The following is a 15433-nucleotide window of genomic DNA, read 5'->3' as shown; positions in this document are numbered from 1 at the left end:
ATTTTCCAAAATTATTGTTTAAATATATTCTATAGTCCCTGTATTTTATATTCCCTATGTGTGTGTGTATACTCCATATTTTCTGCCCAGCTAAAATGCCACTGAAGACTCTTAAAGGCTGAAAGTAACAGGGCTTACAAGCATTTAGTGCACCTTAAATATAATTTAGAATAAAATATAGTAAAAATACTTAAAAAAAAAAAACAGCACCTCTTTGTTGGTGATTGGAATGGATAGGAAATAGTTGGGTTGATAATCTTTTCGCTTTTTTTTCCTCTTCTTTATTTGCTCTTTATTGTTGCATTCATTTTCTTTACTTCTCTCCAAATTTACTTTAGGAACATCAGTGACTAGAGAAAAAAATTCAAACAATAATATGTCTAATGCAGTTAAACAAAGATAATATAATCAGTAAAAAAAAAAAAAGCACTATACAACTAGCAATCATTCACAATTGTCATTTTCAAATCTAAAATAGGAATTGACAAATTCTTCTGTAAAAGACTTCATAATAAATACTTTAGGCCTCGCAGATCATACAGTCTTAACTACCCAAGTCAGCTGTAGACAAAACACAGCTGAATGGGTACAAATGTTTTCCAATAAAACTTTATTTACAAAGCAGATAGTTAGATCTGGCCCATGTGCCATGGTGCACTAACCCCTCATCTGAAGTATAACTAACAACCATTCTCTTCCCCTTGCCACAATTTTCATGATGCTAGGAAAAATCATTGTTTCTCCATCCTGTAATATGTATATTCCTAACTTTTACAACAAAATCACTTGCAGCAGTGCCACTGAAAGTTCAATTTCTGGCTAATGTCACACTATAAACAATTAGCAAAAACTGAGAGGATGCTTTATAAACTTTCAGAGCAAGTAGGCAAAGTAATTTTGTTTGTTAAATTCTGGCTTCTGTTTTGCAGATCTTTTTCTTTAATGTTTTTTTCTAATAATTAATGTTTTATTATATATTTCACAAAAGTATCAGCCAGCAACAAATAAACAACTAAAGATAAAAAAATAGTCCTTAACCACACCTAACTTGAGAAACACTTACCACGCTTTTTTAAAGTCATCTTCAAAAGACATTTCTAACAACCAACAATTCTTATTATGAAACTATACTCCTAGAAATAATTTTCAAATCAATGTGAAATGCTTTTTTTTTCTTTAACAGATTCTATCAGGGGCTTCCACATGCATGGAAAACTACCCTTAGTTTATATTTCAGGTTGTGTCTTCTTGAACAGTAAAGTACCTCATAGGGACTTTGTAAACTGCAAATATATATCTTCTGAGGTATAATTTTGCAGAGGAGGAGGAAGTACTTTGCCTTAGATTCAGTCTTATGAAGTTGGTCTCACCTTTGAGATCAGCTCTAACAAACCATAGTGACCTAGAGCACAAGATCTGTGCATATCTAACTAAACTCCTTATTTTACATACAATGAACAGAAGAGAAAAAAAAGTTTCAAAAACAGCTCAGTGTCACAGAGTCAAACCTGGTATCCAGACCTTTCAAAGCTCTCCTAGCGTAATTTCCACTGGAACAAATTGCTTCCCTCTTGTGGTTCTAGATAAGTAGTTACTACTATGAACAAAATCAAAGAACAGAAGAAACTGTCCTTATTCTGTTTTTCTTTGAAATATTAATAGTAAATAATTTTAAATGAATGTTGCAAATAATATTTTAATGAGAACTTCTAAGAAAAATAGTAGAAAATGTTTAAATTTTTAAAATTAAGCATTTGTGGGAACAGACATGCTTTCTTTCTAGGATCAACATATGTGTGAACCCTAGAAGGAGACGTAGAAGACGGGTCAATTAAGAACTAGGTGATCTGGGTAATAAGTCTGACTGTATTGTTACAGGTTAAGACAGAATTAACTGGTCTGTTTGTGCAACCGTCTCTCTATTACACTTCTCAACAACATGCATAATGATTAATATAGTTAAAATGACGTACCTTCACAGAGAATACAAATTTGAAATATAAATTAGCTTCTTTTATACATGTGAGCTTGTCAGAACTTTTATAAGTTCACAGCACTCTCATCCACATTGTCTTGTGTGTGTATGCTCAGTCACGTCCAACTCTTTGCAGCCTCATGGACCGAAGCCTCCCAGGCTCCTCTGTCCATGAGATTTTCCAAGCAAGAATACTGGAGTGGGTTGCCATTTCCTCCTCTGGGGAATCTTCCCAACCCAGGAATCAAACCTGTGTCCTGTGTCTCCTGCATTGGCAGGCAGATTCTTTACCACTAGCACCACCTGTCAAGTATGAGCAGTATATGAATTGCCTCATGGGATGCCCCTGGGTTTTATTTCCATGCAGCTTTTTTCATTTGGAAAATCAAATATGTTGAGCTGCTTGTAATTTCAGATACATATAAGAAACAGTCCTTACTTTGTAGTAACATGAACTAAACAAACTAACTTTAAACAGAAGCCACAATATAATATGCTAATGAAGTACCACATATTTTAAATCTACTTCTAAATACATTCCAAGCCCACCTCCATCTGTTGTTAGTAAACTGGTACTCAAGAAAAGCAAACCAATTTTAATATAATCTGTGATCTAGAATAACAGAGCCAACTGCTAATTACCTCTGTACTAATTAAGATATTTTATATTGAAACTGGGCTTCCGGGGTGACGCAATTTGGTAAAGAATCTGCCTACCAATGCAGGAGACACAAGAGATGCAGAAATTAAATAAAGAACGGTGGCCAAACTAATAATCCAGTTGATGTTATAACCTTTAGTTCATCTCAAAATTAACACAGTAGAAAGAGAATCCAGAACCTATAGTCTATCTTTTCTTTTTTCAAACTGCAAGCCATTAGTGGGTTATGAAATCACCAGAGAAGATAATTTTTAAAAGTACTTTTCAATAACCAGAATGGACAGATTGGAATGGAAAGGAAAGCAAAACAAAATCACAGAATGGTAAACAGTACCCTGCTTCCGGTACACGTAAGTATTACTTCGTGAAATTTCAGTTTTTTACATATATGTGTATACCGGTGGCACTGCAAAATCTACTGCAAAATCTATTTCTTACTTTGAACATAAGACATAGTTTTGCTGTATTTTACTCAATATAAACAGTACTAAGCAGAGGAACAGACCACTGAAGTCTTCAGTATTTTAAGTTGTTTTATAGCTTACCTGTTTAAAACTAAAGAGTCCTCCTGTCTGTAACTACTTATTTTTGCCATTTCAAATGTTCCATAAGTCCATTTTGCAGATATTCAGAGAAGGAAAATCATAATCTCTGAAGGTTATAGTTACAATTTATAATAGTTCTAACAATTCCGGTATCATGAGAATGATACACCTGAAAGCCCCCAGTTCAGAATACAACCTCTTGGTAAAAATAAAGTACAGTGTTTTTCTAAATTCCCTTAGCTTCCTTTTATCAATAACTATTAAGCTTTCCTTTGAACTGGATTATCTAAATTTTTTCTTTTGTTAGACATCACAGACAGAGTAAAGTTTAAAATAATCTGGTGTGAGCTGGACAAATAAAGGGGGGAAATAATCCTGTATTTATTGTTATAGTACAGTTTAATTTACAGTTGTAAGTAGTATGCTTGTGTTTTTCTATTTCAGTGAGTCCTGCTGATTTATGGTCAACTTGCTAGACACTTGTTTGCATATCTTCTACGCCTTTCATTAGCAGGTTATTTGTATGGCCAGGGTATAAAATCCCTTTTTTCCTTACTGAACTTCATTTTATTTATAACTTTTAAATCATAATCTAAGTTCTAAAATACAATTTAATATTATCTTTTTATTTTCCTTAGGTCGGGAAGATCCCTGGAACAGGGAATGATCACTCCGGTATTCTTGAGAACTCCATGGACAGAGAAACCTGGTGGGCTACAGTCCATGGGGTCACAAAGACTCAGACACAACTGAGTGACCAACACTTTTATTTAATTCATACGAAAAGACAATGAGCAAAGTATTCGAGTAACATCAAGTTTACAATTAAAACATTAAAGATCAATGACAATAGAAGCAAAATGTAGAAAGCTTTGGCCATGTGCCCTGAATCTTTCTCTGGATTATTTAGAGTAACTTTTACTGTTCAGCAGAAAAAAAAGTATTAGTTGTAGTAAAGCTTGTAAACCCATCCCATAAATTTAATTTATTATACTTGTTAATTTTCATAATGATTTCAGTAGCCATTTTAATGTGCTCTAATGAATCTGGTCTTGTTGACAAAGGCTGTAACTCATCCATGCATTGACTCTTTTTTACCTAAAGCACCACGTGTGTCATTTTAATGTAAATTATCTAATTTTCTTAAAGGCTTTTTAATTCTCTCAAAAAACTACAAGGAAATGAATTATGAGAGAAATTAATGTAATGTAGCCCATCTGTTATTGTTGGTTGACTGTTTTTATACTTGCTGTTAGCCAAAACAATGAGTGAATTCAATTTTGCTTTTATATTCTTTTTCTTGCTACGTAAGCCATCAAATCTCTGAAGTAACCATTCTTAAAATCTAAGTATACAACATAGACTATTACCTTCTATATTTCATAGAATTACTCTGAATAAGGACAAGGAAATGGCAACCCACTCCAGTACTCTTGCCTGGAAAACCCCATGGACAGAGGAGCCTGGCGGGCCATGGTCCATGGGGTCGCAGAGAGTCAGACACGACTGGAGTGACTAAGCACTCTGAATAATCTTTAGCAAATTACTAAAACTTTCTAATTTTCTGTGAGAATTAAGCAAAGAAATGTAAAGCATTTAGTGATGGGCTAGAAGCACTCAAAGGTATTATCATAAAATACTGCTTTCAAGGGACACATTCTTACTTATTTTGGCAAAATATTTTGGTAAGATTAAATTAATAAAAACTTATGGAGACAAGTTCTTTGCCATACACAATTGGAAGGACTTTACATTATTAATAAGTTAGTTGAATCCTGTCAACAATCTTATGAGATAGCTACCATTTTATATCAATTTTTGAGACAGTGAAAGTGAGCCCAGACACTGGCTCAAAGCACACAACAGGAAAGTGTAGGAGTAAATTCTGTCCCTTGACAGTCTGACTCCTCAGCCCTCACTTGTAACCGCCTCAGTTTAACACTGTTAGTAAAATCTTGATGGATAACATCAAAAAAAAAAACATGAGTTTCTCTACCTCCCTGTTTACTGAATCGATGAAGCACACATCTTTAAAATCAAGTTTCTAACCACAATTCAAAATTTTAATCATATTTTTTCATGAAAAGAATCAAGAGTTCATAAAATTTGAAGATTAGAAAAAGGAATAAAGAAAAAAAATTGTTCAGAAACCTACTATCTTAACACAATCACTAGGAATTTTGGTGACAGATCACCTAAAGTATTTACACAATTGTAAACTAACATTACATATATTCCCCCCTGATTTTTTACTTTGCATTTTATATAGGAAATATTCCCTATGTTTTCAGAAATATTTTCATAATATGCAATTCTATGCTATGTGGGCTTTCCTGGTGGCCCCCGTGGTGAAGAGCCCACCTGCCAATGCAGCAGGCCATGGGTAAGAACCACAGGTTCTATCCCTGGGTCAGGAAGATCCCCTGGAGAAGGGCATGGGAATCCATTCCAGTATTCTTGTCTGGAGAATCCCATGGACAGTCAGCAACCTAGGGGGCTACAGTCCCTACCGTTGCAAAGAGTTGCACACAACTGAAGTGACTTGAAATGTTCCCCATTACATAGTTTCTAGAAATATTTGCATAACATATAATTCAATACTATGTAACCTAAAGGCACTGGTATAGCTGAATAAGCTATACCACAGTCTAATGGACATTTGGGTTTTCTGGCAATATTTTTACTACTTAAAAACACTGTGACGCACGTTTATAAATAAAACTTCTTCCCACAAGTAAGACTATGTCCTTACATTAGGAATTCCATGAGTGACTCCACTCCATGTATCAACATTGCTTCAGTTAAGTTCAGTTCAGTCGCTCAGTCGTGTCCGACTCTTTGCGACCCCATGAATCGCAGCACGCCAGGCCTCCCTGTCCATCACCAACTCCCAGAGTTCACCCAGACTCACATCCATCGAGCCAGTGATGCCATCCAGCCATCTCATCCTGTCGCCCCTTTCTTAAGATCCCAATAAACCCCATTCTAAAAGGACTACTACAACAATACTCTGTCAGAAGCCACAAAGAAATAACCTAAAATCACAGAGTATTATTTTCAAATGATAGTCCCAATCTGATAAGTTACAATCATATTTTAATGTGCATCCTTTGATATTTATTAAATTGAATAATTTTCCATACATTTATTTACTAACTGAGCTTTATCTTTTACATCCTTTGCCAGGCACCAATCATTTTTTCTTATTTGGGATAAATATTTGCCTCAAGTCCTTTAATAATACAATTTGGAATAAACATTACAGACTTCTCCAATAAATTACAGAGAAATACAAGACACAATTTACAGTTTTTTAAAAACTGACAATTTACACTTTTTTAAAAACCAACTCAAGACAATCACTTACTAGACCAAATATTAAGATTCAATCTTTATTTGACATACATTTTTCTGTTAAAATTTTTTTTCAAGTAAATGAGGTTTTAATCAATCCTTTAAAATACTTAAGATCTGAAGTATTTTTAACATACAACTTAACAGTATTAACTAATGAGTACATGATAACATGGTGATTTCCAGTATCTCTAAAATCTACAATAATTACAAAGCTGGACTTAGAATTCGGTGAGGTAAAATAAGGATTATGATCATTTCAGTGAGGAGAACCGAATGCCCCATTTAGGAAAGACCTATGACTGAAAGAAAGAAAACTCACTGAACGACTCTGTTTTGAACCTTGATTTAAGTTAAGGTTAACTTAACCTTATCATCTAACTTAACCTTAGTTCATAGTTAATGATTACGATCATCTTGAGAGTTGTTACTGTTGTTTAGTCACTAAATCGTGTCCGTCTCTTTGGCAACCCCAGACTGTAGCCCACCAGACTCCTCTGTCCATGGGATTTTCCAGGCAAGATTACTGAAGTGGGTTGCCATTTACTTCTCCAAGGGATCTTCCTGACCCAGGGATTGAATTCACATCTCCTGCATTGGCAGGCAGATTCTTTACTATGGAGCCAAACAATTATTAATTAACAACCCAAACTCAAAAACATAACAATACTTAAGGTAAAATAATTTATTAAAAAAATATATATATATCACTAAATTTACTGTTCACTGCTTCTAAACACATATTTATTTAATAAAGTACTTACTTTCACTATCATCTTTAATATCTATGGTAGCAAATGGCAAATCCACCAGAAAATCCATGGTGTTGGCTTCAAATTCTTCTGACATTTCTTGTTTGCTTGATACACTTTCACATTCATTGGAATTCACCCCTATAACATAACAAAAAGAAAACTGTATTATTTTTATTTATTTTTTAATTCATATCCTAAGCTAAAGCACGGAGAAGGAAATGGCAACCCACTCCAGTGTTCTTGCCTGGAGAATCCCATGGACAGAGAAGCCTGCTAGGCTGCAGTCCGTGGGGTCACACAGAGCTGGATACGACTGAAGCGACTTGGCGGCAGCGGCGGCAAGCTAAAGCAACTCAACTAACTGAACTCAATATAAATTAACATCTGTTAAGAAATGGTAAAATTAGTATTCAAACATACTGTAAACTACTTATTTAGTTATACCATATGCTAAATTTCTATAAACCCATTTTTATGTTAAACAACTTTAATAATTTCCTGAAACACAGTACTTAACTCAGGATTAAAGTTGAGTTAATCAACAAACCTCAAGATCCTTTATAAGACACATTTTCTTAACTTCAAAACTACATTTTTCACATAACTTCTGAACACAAGCCAACAAGATTTTGGCAATCTCTACCATGTTTATTTGTTAACAACATCAATTATGTGTTCTCATCTGTACAAGCTCTGACTTTTATTTTTCCTTATGAAAAGATTGAAAATTTTTTTTCATTCCATATTAACATGGGAAATTCAAACATTAAAATTCACACATTAAAAATACATAGCTCTAAATATGCTTTTCTAGAAATTCAGTGGTTAAAAGCAAAAAGATCTTATAGTTTCCCTGATAGCTCTTCCAAAGACATGTACTAATACTAGAGTGACATTTCACACCTGGTCCTTGTTTTTTTGTTTTCTTTTTTGTTTTGTTTTGTTTTCTTATTATGAGTAGAACAATTATATGCCTCAGGAGGAGGTTAGGGGAAAAGGGTGTCTGTTTAAACTGATAAAGTCAATTGCTAAAGTTATCAGCTGGTGGTCTCCCCATACCATTACCCTCCATGCTTTTAGACACAAACGTTGTTTGAACCAGAATTGAACAAAATCCTGGGATACTTACATAATTTTTATTCTATATATTGACTAACAATTAATTTACCATTGAAGATATTAAAGAAGTCATTTATTTCATTCTGTTATAATCCTCTATTTTCATATATCAGACCTTTAAAAACACACTCCATTAAGAATGTAGCTTACAATACACAAGATAATAAATATTCATCATAAGTTATAGTTAACATAAGCCAAAAAAACTAAATTTTTATCGTAATTTCAGTAATCTTTAATATTATTTACAGACACACACCCTACACACAGGCACACACACACATACCTATTTTGTAGATAAAAGCAAAAAATGACAGCTAAAACCTTTTTATTGCTGATTTTTTTATATCAACTAGTCATGTTCAACACCAAAATCAAAAAAGTTAATAGTACACTCTTAATAATGCTATTTATTTATATTACAGTTTAAACCTTATTAAGCTTGAGTGCCTGGCATGCAGGTGTTCAACAAGTGTTAGTTTACCATGAATCTATTCACAGCTATTGAAATATGTGAGAACAAGTAAATGTTTCCTTTCTATTTTTACACTTGTGTTGAAAAATACACAGCTTATATTTAAACAAAAGTTTTAATAAATCAATACATACCTATATTTGGGGCAAATGCACCTACACTGAAAAGATTATCACTAATCACTTAGCTTACACAACACTATAAATAAAATGTTTAAAGGTTTTTACATTTTTTAAAAAATAAATAAAATTCTTGAATGCAATGGTATGTCAAAATCAACAAGAGTCTAGAACTTGAAACACAAAATTTTTTCTATTAAATTACCTAATAGCTGAAAACCTTTTTGTAGATATTAATTATTAACAGGCTTTCCTGGTGGCTCAGACTTGGTAAAGAATCTGCCCATATTGTGGGAGACCTAGGTTCGATCCCTAGGTTGGGAAGATTCCCTAGAGAAGGAAATGGCAACCGACTCCAGTATTCTTGCCTGGGAAATCCCATACACAGAGGGGCCTGGTGGCCTACAGTCCATGGTGTTGCATGAATTATTAACTCAGCAATAAGAGAATACCACTTGCAAGTAACTCTTGGAACTCCATGTTCTATGGTCATCCTATAGAACAATGTCTCTCAACAGGGCTCAAATCTGAAACACTTCCTCCAGTTCTCTAAGCTCCAGTGTTTCGGCAAAGGTTGGCAGATATGAATTAAACACATCCACATCCAGCCCCATCACTTCATGGCAAATAGAAGGGGAAAAATGGAAACAGTGACAGACTTTATTTTCTTGGGCTCCAAAATCACTGCGGAAGGTGACTGCAGCCATGAAATTAGAAGACGATTGCTCCTTGGAAGGAAAGCTACGACAAACCTAGAGAGATAACAATTTGTCAACAAAAGACCCTATAGTCAAAGTCATGATTTTTCCAGTAATCACGTACAGATGTGAGAGTTGGAATATTAAGAAGGCTGAGTGTCAAAGAATTGCTGCTTTTGAACTGTGGTGCTGGAGAAGACTCTTAAGTGTCCCTTGGACAGCAAGGAGATCCAATCAGTTCATGCTAAAGGAAATCAACTCTGAATATTCATTGGAAGGACTGATGCTGAAGCTGAAGCTCCAATACTTTGACACCTGATGCCAAAGTATTATGCATTATTAAGAGTGTACTATTAATTTTTTTGATTTTGGTGTTGAACATGACTAGTTGATATTAAAAAAATCAGCAATAAAAAGGTTTTAGCTGTTGTTTTTTGCTTTTATCTACAAAATAGGTGTGTGTGTGTGCCTGTGTGTAGGGTGTGTGTTTGTAAATAGTATTAAAGGTTACTGAAATTACAATAAAAATTTATTTGGCTTATGTTAACTATAACTTATGATGAATATTTATTATCTTGTGTATTGTAAGCCATATTCTTAATGGAGTGTGTTTTTAAAGGTCTGATATATGAAAATAGAGGATTATAACAGAATGAAATAAATGACTTCTTTAATATCTTCAATGGTAAAGAGCCAACTCACTGGAAAAGACCCTGATGCTGAGAAAGACTGAAGGCAGAAGAGAAGAGGGCGACAGAGGATGAGATGTTTGGATGGCATCACTGACTCAATGAACATGAGTTTGAGCAAACTCCAGGAGATAGTTGAAAGACAGGGAAGCCTGGCATGCTGCAGTCCATGGGGTAGCAAAGAGTCAGACACACCCAAGCAAGCCACTGAACAACAATCATAACGACATTTTCTTTTACAGAAGTACAAATTTTTGTTTTGGAAAAATTGCCTTAAAATAACCAACCTTCGGACTTCCCTGGTGGTACAGTTTTGTAAGAATCTGCCTGCCAATGCAGGGGGCATGGGTTTGATCCCTGGTCCAGGAAGATTCCACACACCTCAGGGCAACTAAACTCAACTCATGTGCCACAAGCAACAATGCCCCTGCACTAGGACCATGGAGCTGGAGCTCTAGAACCTGCTAGCAGCAACTACCGAGCCTGTACTCCCTAGGACCTATGAGCCACAACTACTGAGCCTGTGCGCCATAACTTCTGAAGCCCAGGTGCCTACAGCCTGTGCTAAACAAAAAGAGAAGCTACTGCAATGAGAAGCCTGCGTACCACAAGGAAGAGTAGCCCCAGCTCTCTGCAACTAGATAAGTCTGCGTGCAACAAGAGATCCAGCATAGCCAGAAATAAATAAAATCATAACCAACCTTGAAATAAAGGACTTAAACTATAAATTGATCATTGTGAGTATTTAAAATTTGGTTTAACTATTGTTAAAATTCTTTTGTACAAATCCAAGTAAGAGTAATGTTGCTAAGTGAATTAATACCGTAAAGATACGGTGAGGGGGACTTCCCTGCAGTTCAGTGACGAAGACTCTGAGATGCCAATGTAGGGGTAAGGGTTCGATCCCTAGTATGGCAGCTAGGATCCCACAAGCTGAATGGTGTGGCCAAAAACAAAAGAGGTAAAACTGGTTAACCACTACTAGCATAACAACAATATCTAACATTTGAGCAAGTGTCTATGCCAGGCATTGCTGGAAGCACTTTACAGAAGATGGTAACTCCCTTAACCATGTTATAAGGGTAATATTAAACTCTTTTCACAGACTAGCCAATTAAGCAACTTGACTCAGGTTACAGGTCTTGGGGCTAGAATTTGAATCCAGTTACTCAACCCCCAAAACCTGCCAGCAACAGCACTGCTGGAAAGTTCACATACACAGTTTATATTATAATATACACAGTTTATATAATATAATACACCCAGATATCTGCCTGGTATCTGTTCTGGTTAAGAAGAGCATTTTCATTTTAAAGAGTGGATATAAGAATGCATATGCACTTGTACTATGTGTATAATTATATACAAAAAAGCTGACATAGTTGTACTCAATACATTTCTGCTATTCAAATATTTCAAATAGAATCATTACTTTTATAAGAAAACAATTAATGCATATGCTTCAGTTCAGTTCAGTTGCTCAGTCATGTCCCACTCTTTGCAACCCCATGAATCGCAGCATGCCAGGACTCCCTGTCCATCACCAACTCCCGGAGTTCTCTCAAACCCACGTCCATCGAGTCGGTGATGCCATCCAGCCATCTCATCTTCTGTTGTCCTCTTTTCCTCCTGCCCCCAATCCCTCCCAGCATCAGAGTCTTTTCCAATGAGTCAACTCTTCGCATGAGGTGGCCAAAGTACTGGAGTTTCAGCTTCAGCATCATTCCTTCCAAAGAATACCCAGGGCTGATCTCCTTTAGAATGGACTGGTTGGAACACCTTGCTGTCCAAGGAACTCTCAAGAGTCTTCTCCAACACCACAGTTGAAAACTATCAATTCTTCGGCGCTTAGCTTTCTTCACAGTCCAACTCTCACATCCATACATGACTACTGGAAAAACCATAGTCTTGACTAGACGGACCTTTGTTGGCAAAGTAATGTCTCTGCTGAAAAGAGATATGCTATCTAGGTTGGTCATAACTTTCCTTCCAAGAGTAATCATCTTTTAATTTCATGGCTGCAGTCACCATCTGCAGCAATTTTGGAGCCCCCAAAAATAAAGTCTGACACTGTTTCCACTGTTTCCCCATCTATTTCCCATGAAGGGATGGGACCAGATGCCATGATCTTCGTTTTCTGAATGTTGAGCTTTAAGCCAACTTTTTCACTCTCCACTTTCACTTTGATCAAGAGGCTTTTGAGTTCCTCTTCACTTTCTGCCATAAGGGTGGTGTCATCTGCATATCTGAGGTTATTGATATTTCTCCCGGCAATCTTGATTCCAGCTTGTGCTTCTTCCAGCCCAGCGTTTCTCATCATGTACTCTGCATGTAAGTTAAATAAGTAGGGTGACAATATACAGCCTTGACGTACTCCTTTTCCTATTCGGAACCAGTCTGTTGTTCCATGTCCGGTTCTAACTGTTGCTTCCTGACCTGCATATAGGTTTCTCAAGAGGCAGGTCAGGTGGTCTGGTATTCCCATCTCTTTCAGAATTTTCCACAGTTTATTGTGATCTACACAGTCAAAGGCTTTGGCATAGTCAATAAAGCAGAAAAAGATGTTTTTCTGGAACTCTTTCGCTTTTTGATGATCCAGCAGATGTTGGCGTATGTTTAAAATACATTATAAAATTGTACATGAAGTATACAGTAATATTCAAATACATGTGTACTTACACAAATGACTTCATCAAAGACAAACCAACAGAAGAAAAAAGAATAGTCTGCCCTTCCTCACACAAATTGTAAGTTTCCTATCTGGATAACAAAGCACAACTTTATTAAGCAAAATTCTCTTCTACTCACTCTACTAGGTAGGTATATTCCCCAAGAAGGTATATCCAATATTCCTGCCTGGGAAATCCCATGGACAGGAGCCTGTTGGGCTATACAGTCCATGGGGTCAAAAAACAGTTGACAGGGCTTAGCAACTAAACAATAGATATATAGTTGGTATAGTTCCCAAGAATCAGTGGAAAGGGTCAGTTCCATCATCCATGCCAGTTCTGGCCTAGCAACTAAAAATAGAAACATCTTACAGCTGGAGAAATGTTGACAGCTGTCAACAAGTCACTTGACCTCCATGCTTTGGTTTCCACATTATGAAAAAAGGAACAAAAGTACAACCCAAATTACTAGCCAGAAATGGACAAAGTAAGCTAATAATATCTGAAACGCCATGTAAAAAGGCATTAAACTTCACAAACATCTTAAAAGTATGCTACCCGCATCCTCAATTCCAAGGCCACACACTGAAGGAACTGGGGTGGGAAACCCTTCTCTTTGACACTGACAAGTTTCCCTTTATAACTGCATCTCAAAAATTCCCATCGTCAGCATTGACCTCCCAAGGTCTTCATCATTTAATTCCCTCAACAACTGTAAACATATTTACACTAGTTAACAATTACATAACATTTTAAGATTTTCATGCTCTTTATATCTATGCGGTGGCTCAGACGCTAAAGCGTCTGCCTACAATGCGGGAGACCCGGGTTCAAATCCTGGGTCGGGAAGATCTCCTGGAAAAGGAAATGGCAACCCACTCCAGTATTCTTGCCTGGAGAATCCCATGGACAGAGGAACCTGGTAGGCTACAGTCCATGGAGTCGCAGAGTCGGACACTACTGAGCGACTTCACTTTCACTTTCATGCGTTTATATTTCAAAAATCTCACATGAAAAATACTTGAAAGTCTCTCAGTTGTGTCCCACTCTTTGTGACCCCGTGGACTGTAGCCCACCAGGCTCCTCCGTCCGTGGGATTCTCCAGGCAAGAATACTGGAGTGGGTTGACATTTCCTTCACAGAAGAGCACCTTTTCTCTAATTGGCTTGTCGGTGCCTTTCACCAAAAGTCCAACCCCTAACTCGCTCTACCCACCAACATCAGTTCACAGTAAATGCGGACACGAACTGGAAACTCATTCTGAGCCCTACTGCAGATCTGGCGCCAATTTAGAAAGGTCACTTCCACACCGAGAATAAAATCCTACGAGGAAAACCTAAGTGCGGTGGTTCAAGCCTTTGTTTGTGATAAAGTATAAAAACGGAGCTTTTTCTAGATTTTGCTGATACACAAACACCGTCAGAGGGTATGTGTCGGCAAGAAGTTTCTAAAAGGTTAGAAGATCATCGGGAAAGAAAAGTGAAACTTAGAATGGGTTCACACTCCCGGCCTCCCTTCGCACCAACAGTGCGTGCATTAACAAAAACACTCGCTGACAGGCAGCACTGATCATACCCGGTGGTACCGGGTTCCCTGAGGCTACACCGAATTCCGCGGAGGCGGGGGAGAGGAGCCCCAGAGCAGGGCGGGCGTGGGATCGCGCTCCAAGCGCTGGGGGCGCAGGCGGGGCGGCAAGGCCGGGCCCTCCCGGCGGCCGAGCCGAGCCCACGCCCCCAAACTCCAGTCGCCCCACACCGCCCGCCCGAGCTCACCAGCTCCGGGGAGCTCCATGCAGGCGGCGTTGGCGGGCGACGGGTCTCTGCAGACGACGACTGCCGGGCGCTGCGACCACGGGCTAAGGGCGAGGAGGGGACGGAGGCGGGGCGGAGGACTGGCGCGCGGCGCGCAGGGGCGGGGCAAAGGGCGGTGGTAGCGGCTGGCGCCCGGGGCTCGGGCCGCGGCGACCAGACCTGCAGAGGCGCCGAGCCCCCAGAGCCGCAGTCCTCGAAGTAGCTGCATGCCCAGGCCGGGCGCCCAGAACGAGCGGAAAGGGCCGAGCCGATGCACCCGCAGTACCCGGATTCTTGCGAGCGACGCAGGCCAATTGCGGGGAGGGCGGGGGCCTCCTCTCTGCGCGGCGACGCTCCGCCCCCGACCCCGCCTCCGCCCTGGACCCCGCCTCCGCTCCTGGGAGGGGCACTCTGCGGTCTTTGGCCGGGCCGAATTATCTCCAGTAGTGCTGCCGTTCCCATCCCAGGCTTCCAGGGGTGAGATTGGTCGCTGATTGAAAGCATTCCCTGATTGGAGTCTCCTGAGGATCCATGTTTTTAGTTTTGCAAAGAGTTTTCAAAACATAGAATTCTGATTACAGAAT

At 38.1% G+C, this 15433-nt stretch overlaps 1 protein-coding gene across 2 annotated transcripts in view; it reads right to left on the bottom strand.

Moving 5' to 3' along the window:
- The window catches only part of AKAP7 (A-kinase anchoring protein 7), a 123074-nt gene extending 107921 nt beyond the window's left edge, over window positions 1-15153 (bottom strand). Inside the window, exons 1-3 of one of the 2 annotated variants that reach the window (XM_070376675.1) lie at window positions 14832-15153; window positions 7300-7428; window positions 211-350 (exon numbers count right to left, since the gene is read on the bottom strand). In XM_070376675.1, the coding sequence (XP_070232776.1) occupies window positions 211-350; window positions 7300-7428; window positions 14832-15078 (516 nt within the window). In that variant the 5' untranslated portion in view covers window positions 15079-15153. The remainder of the gene's footprint in view (window positions 1-210; window positions 351-7299; window positions 7429-14831) is intronic. The other variant, XM_070376674.1, reaches the window with a different exon arrangement.
- Between the last annotated feature and the right edge of the window lie 280 nt (window positions 15154-15433).

This window comes from Bos mutus, chromosome 9 (assembly GCF_027580195.1).
Source record: "Bos mutus isolate GX-2022 chromosome 9, NWIPB_WYAK_1.1, whole genome shotgun sequence".
Classification (NCBI taxonomy): Eukaryota; Metazoa; Chordata; class Mammalia; order Artiodactyla; family Bovidae; genus Bos; species Bos mutus.
This window is presented reverse-complemented; position numbering and strand designations above follow the sequence as displayed.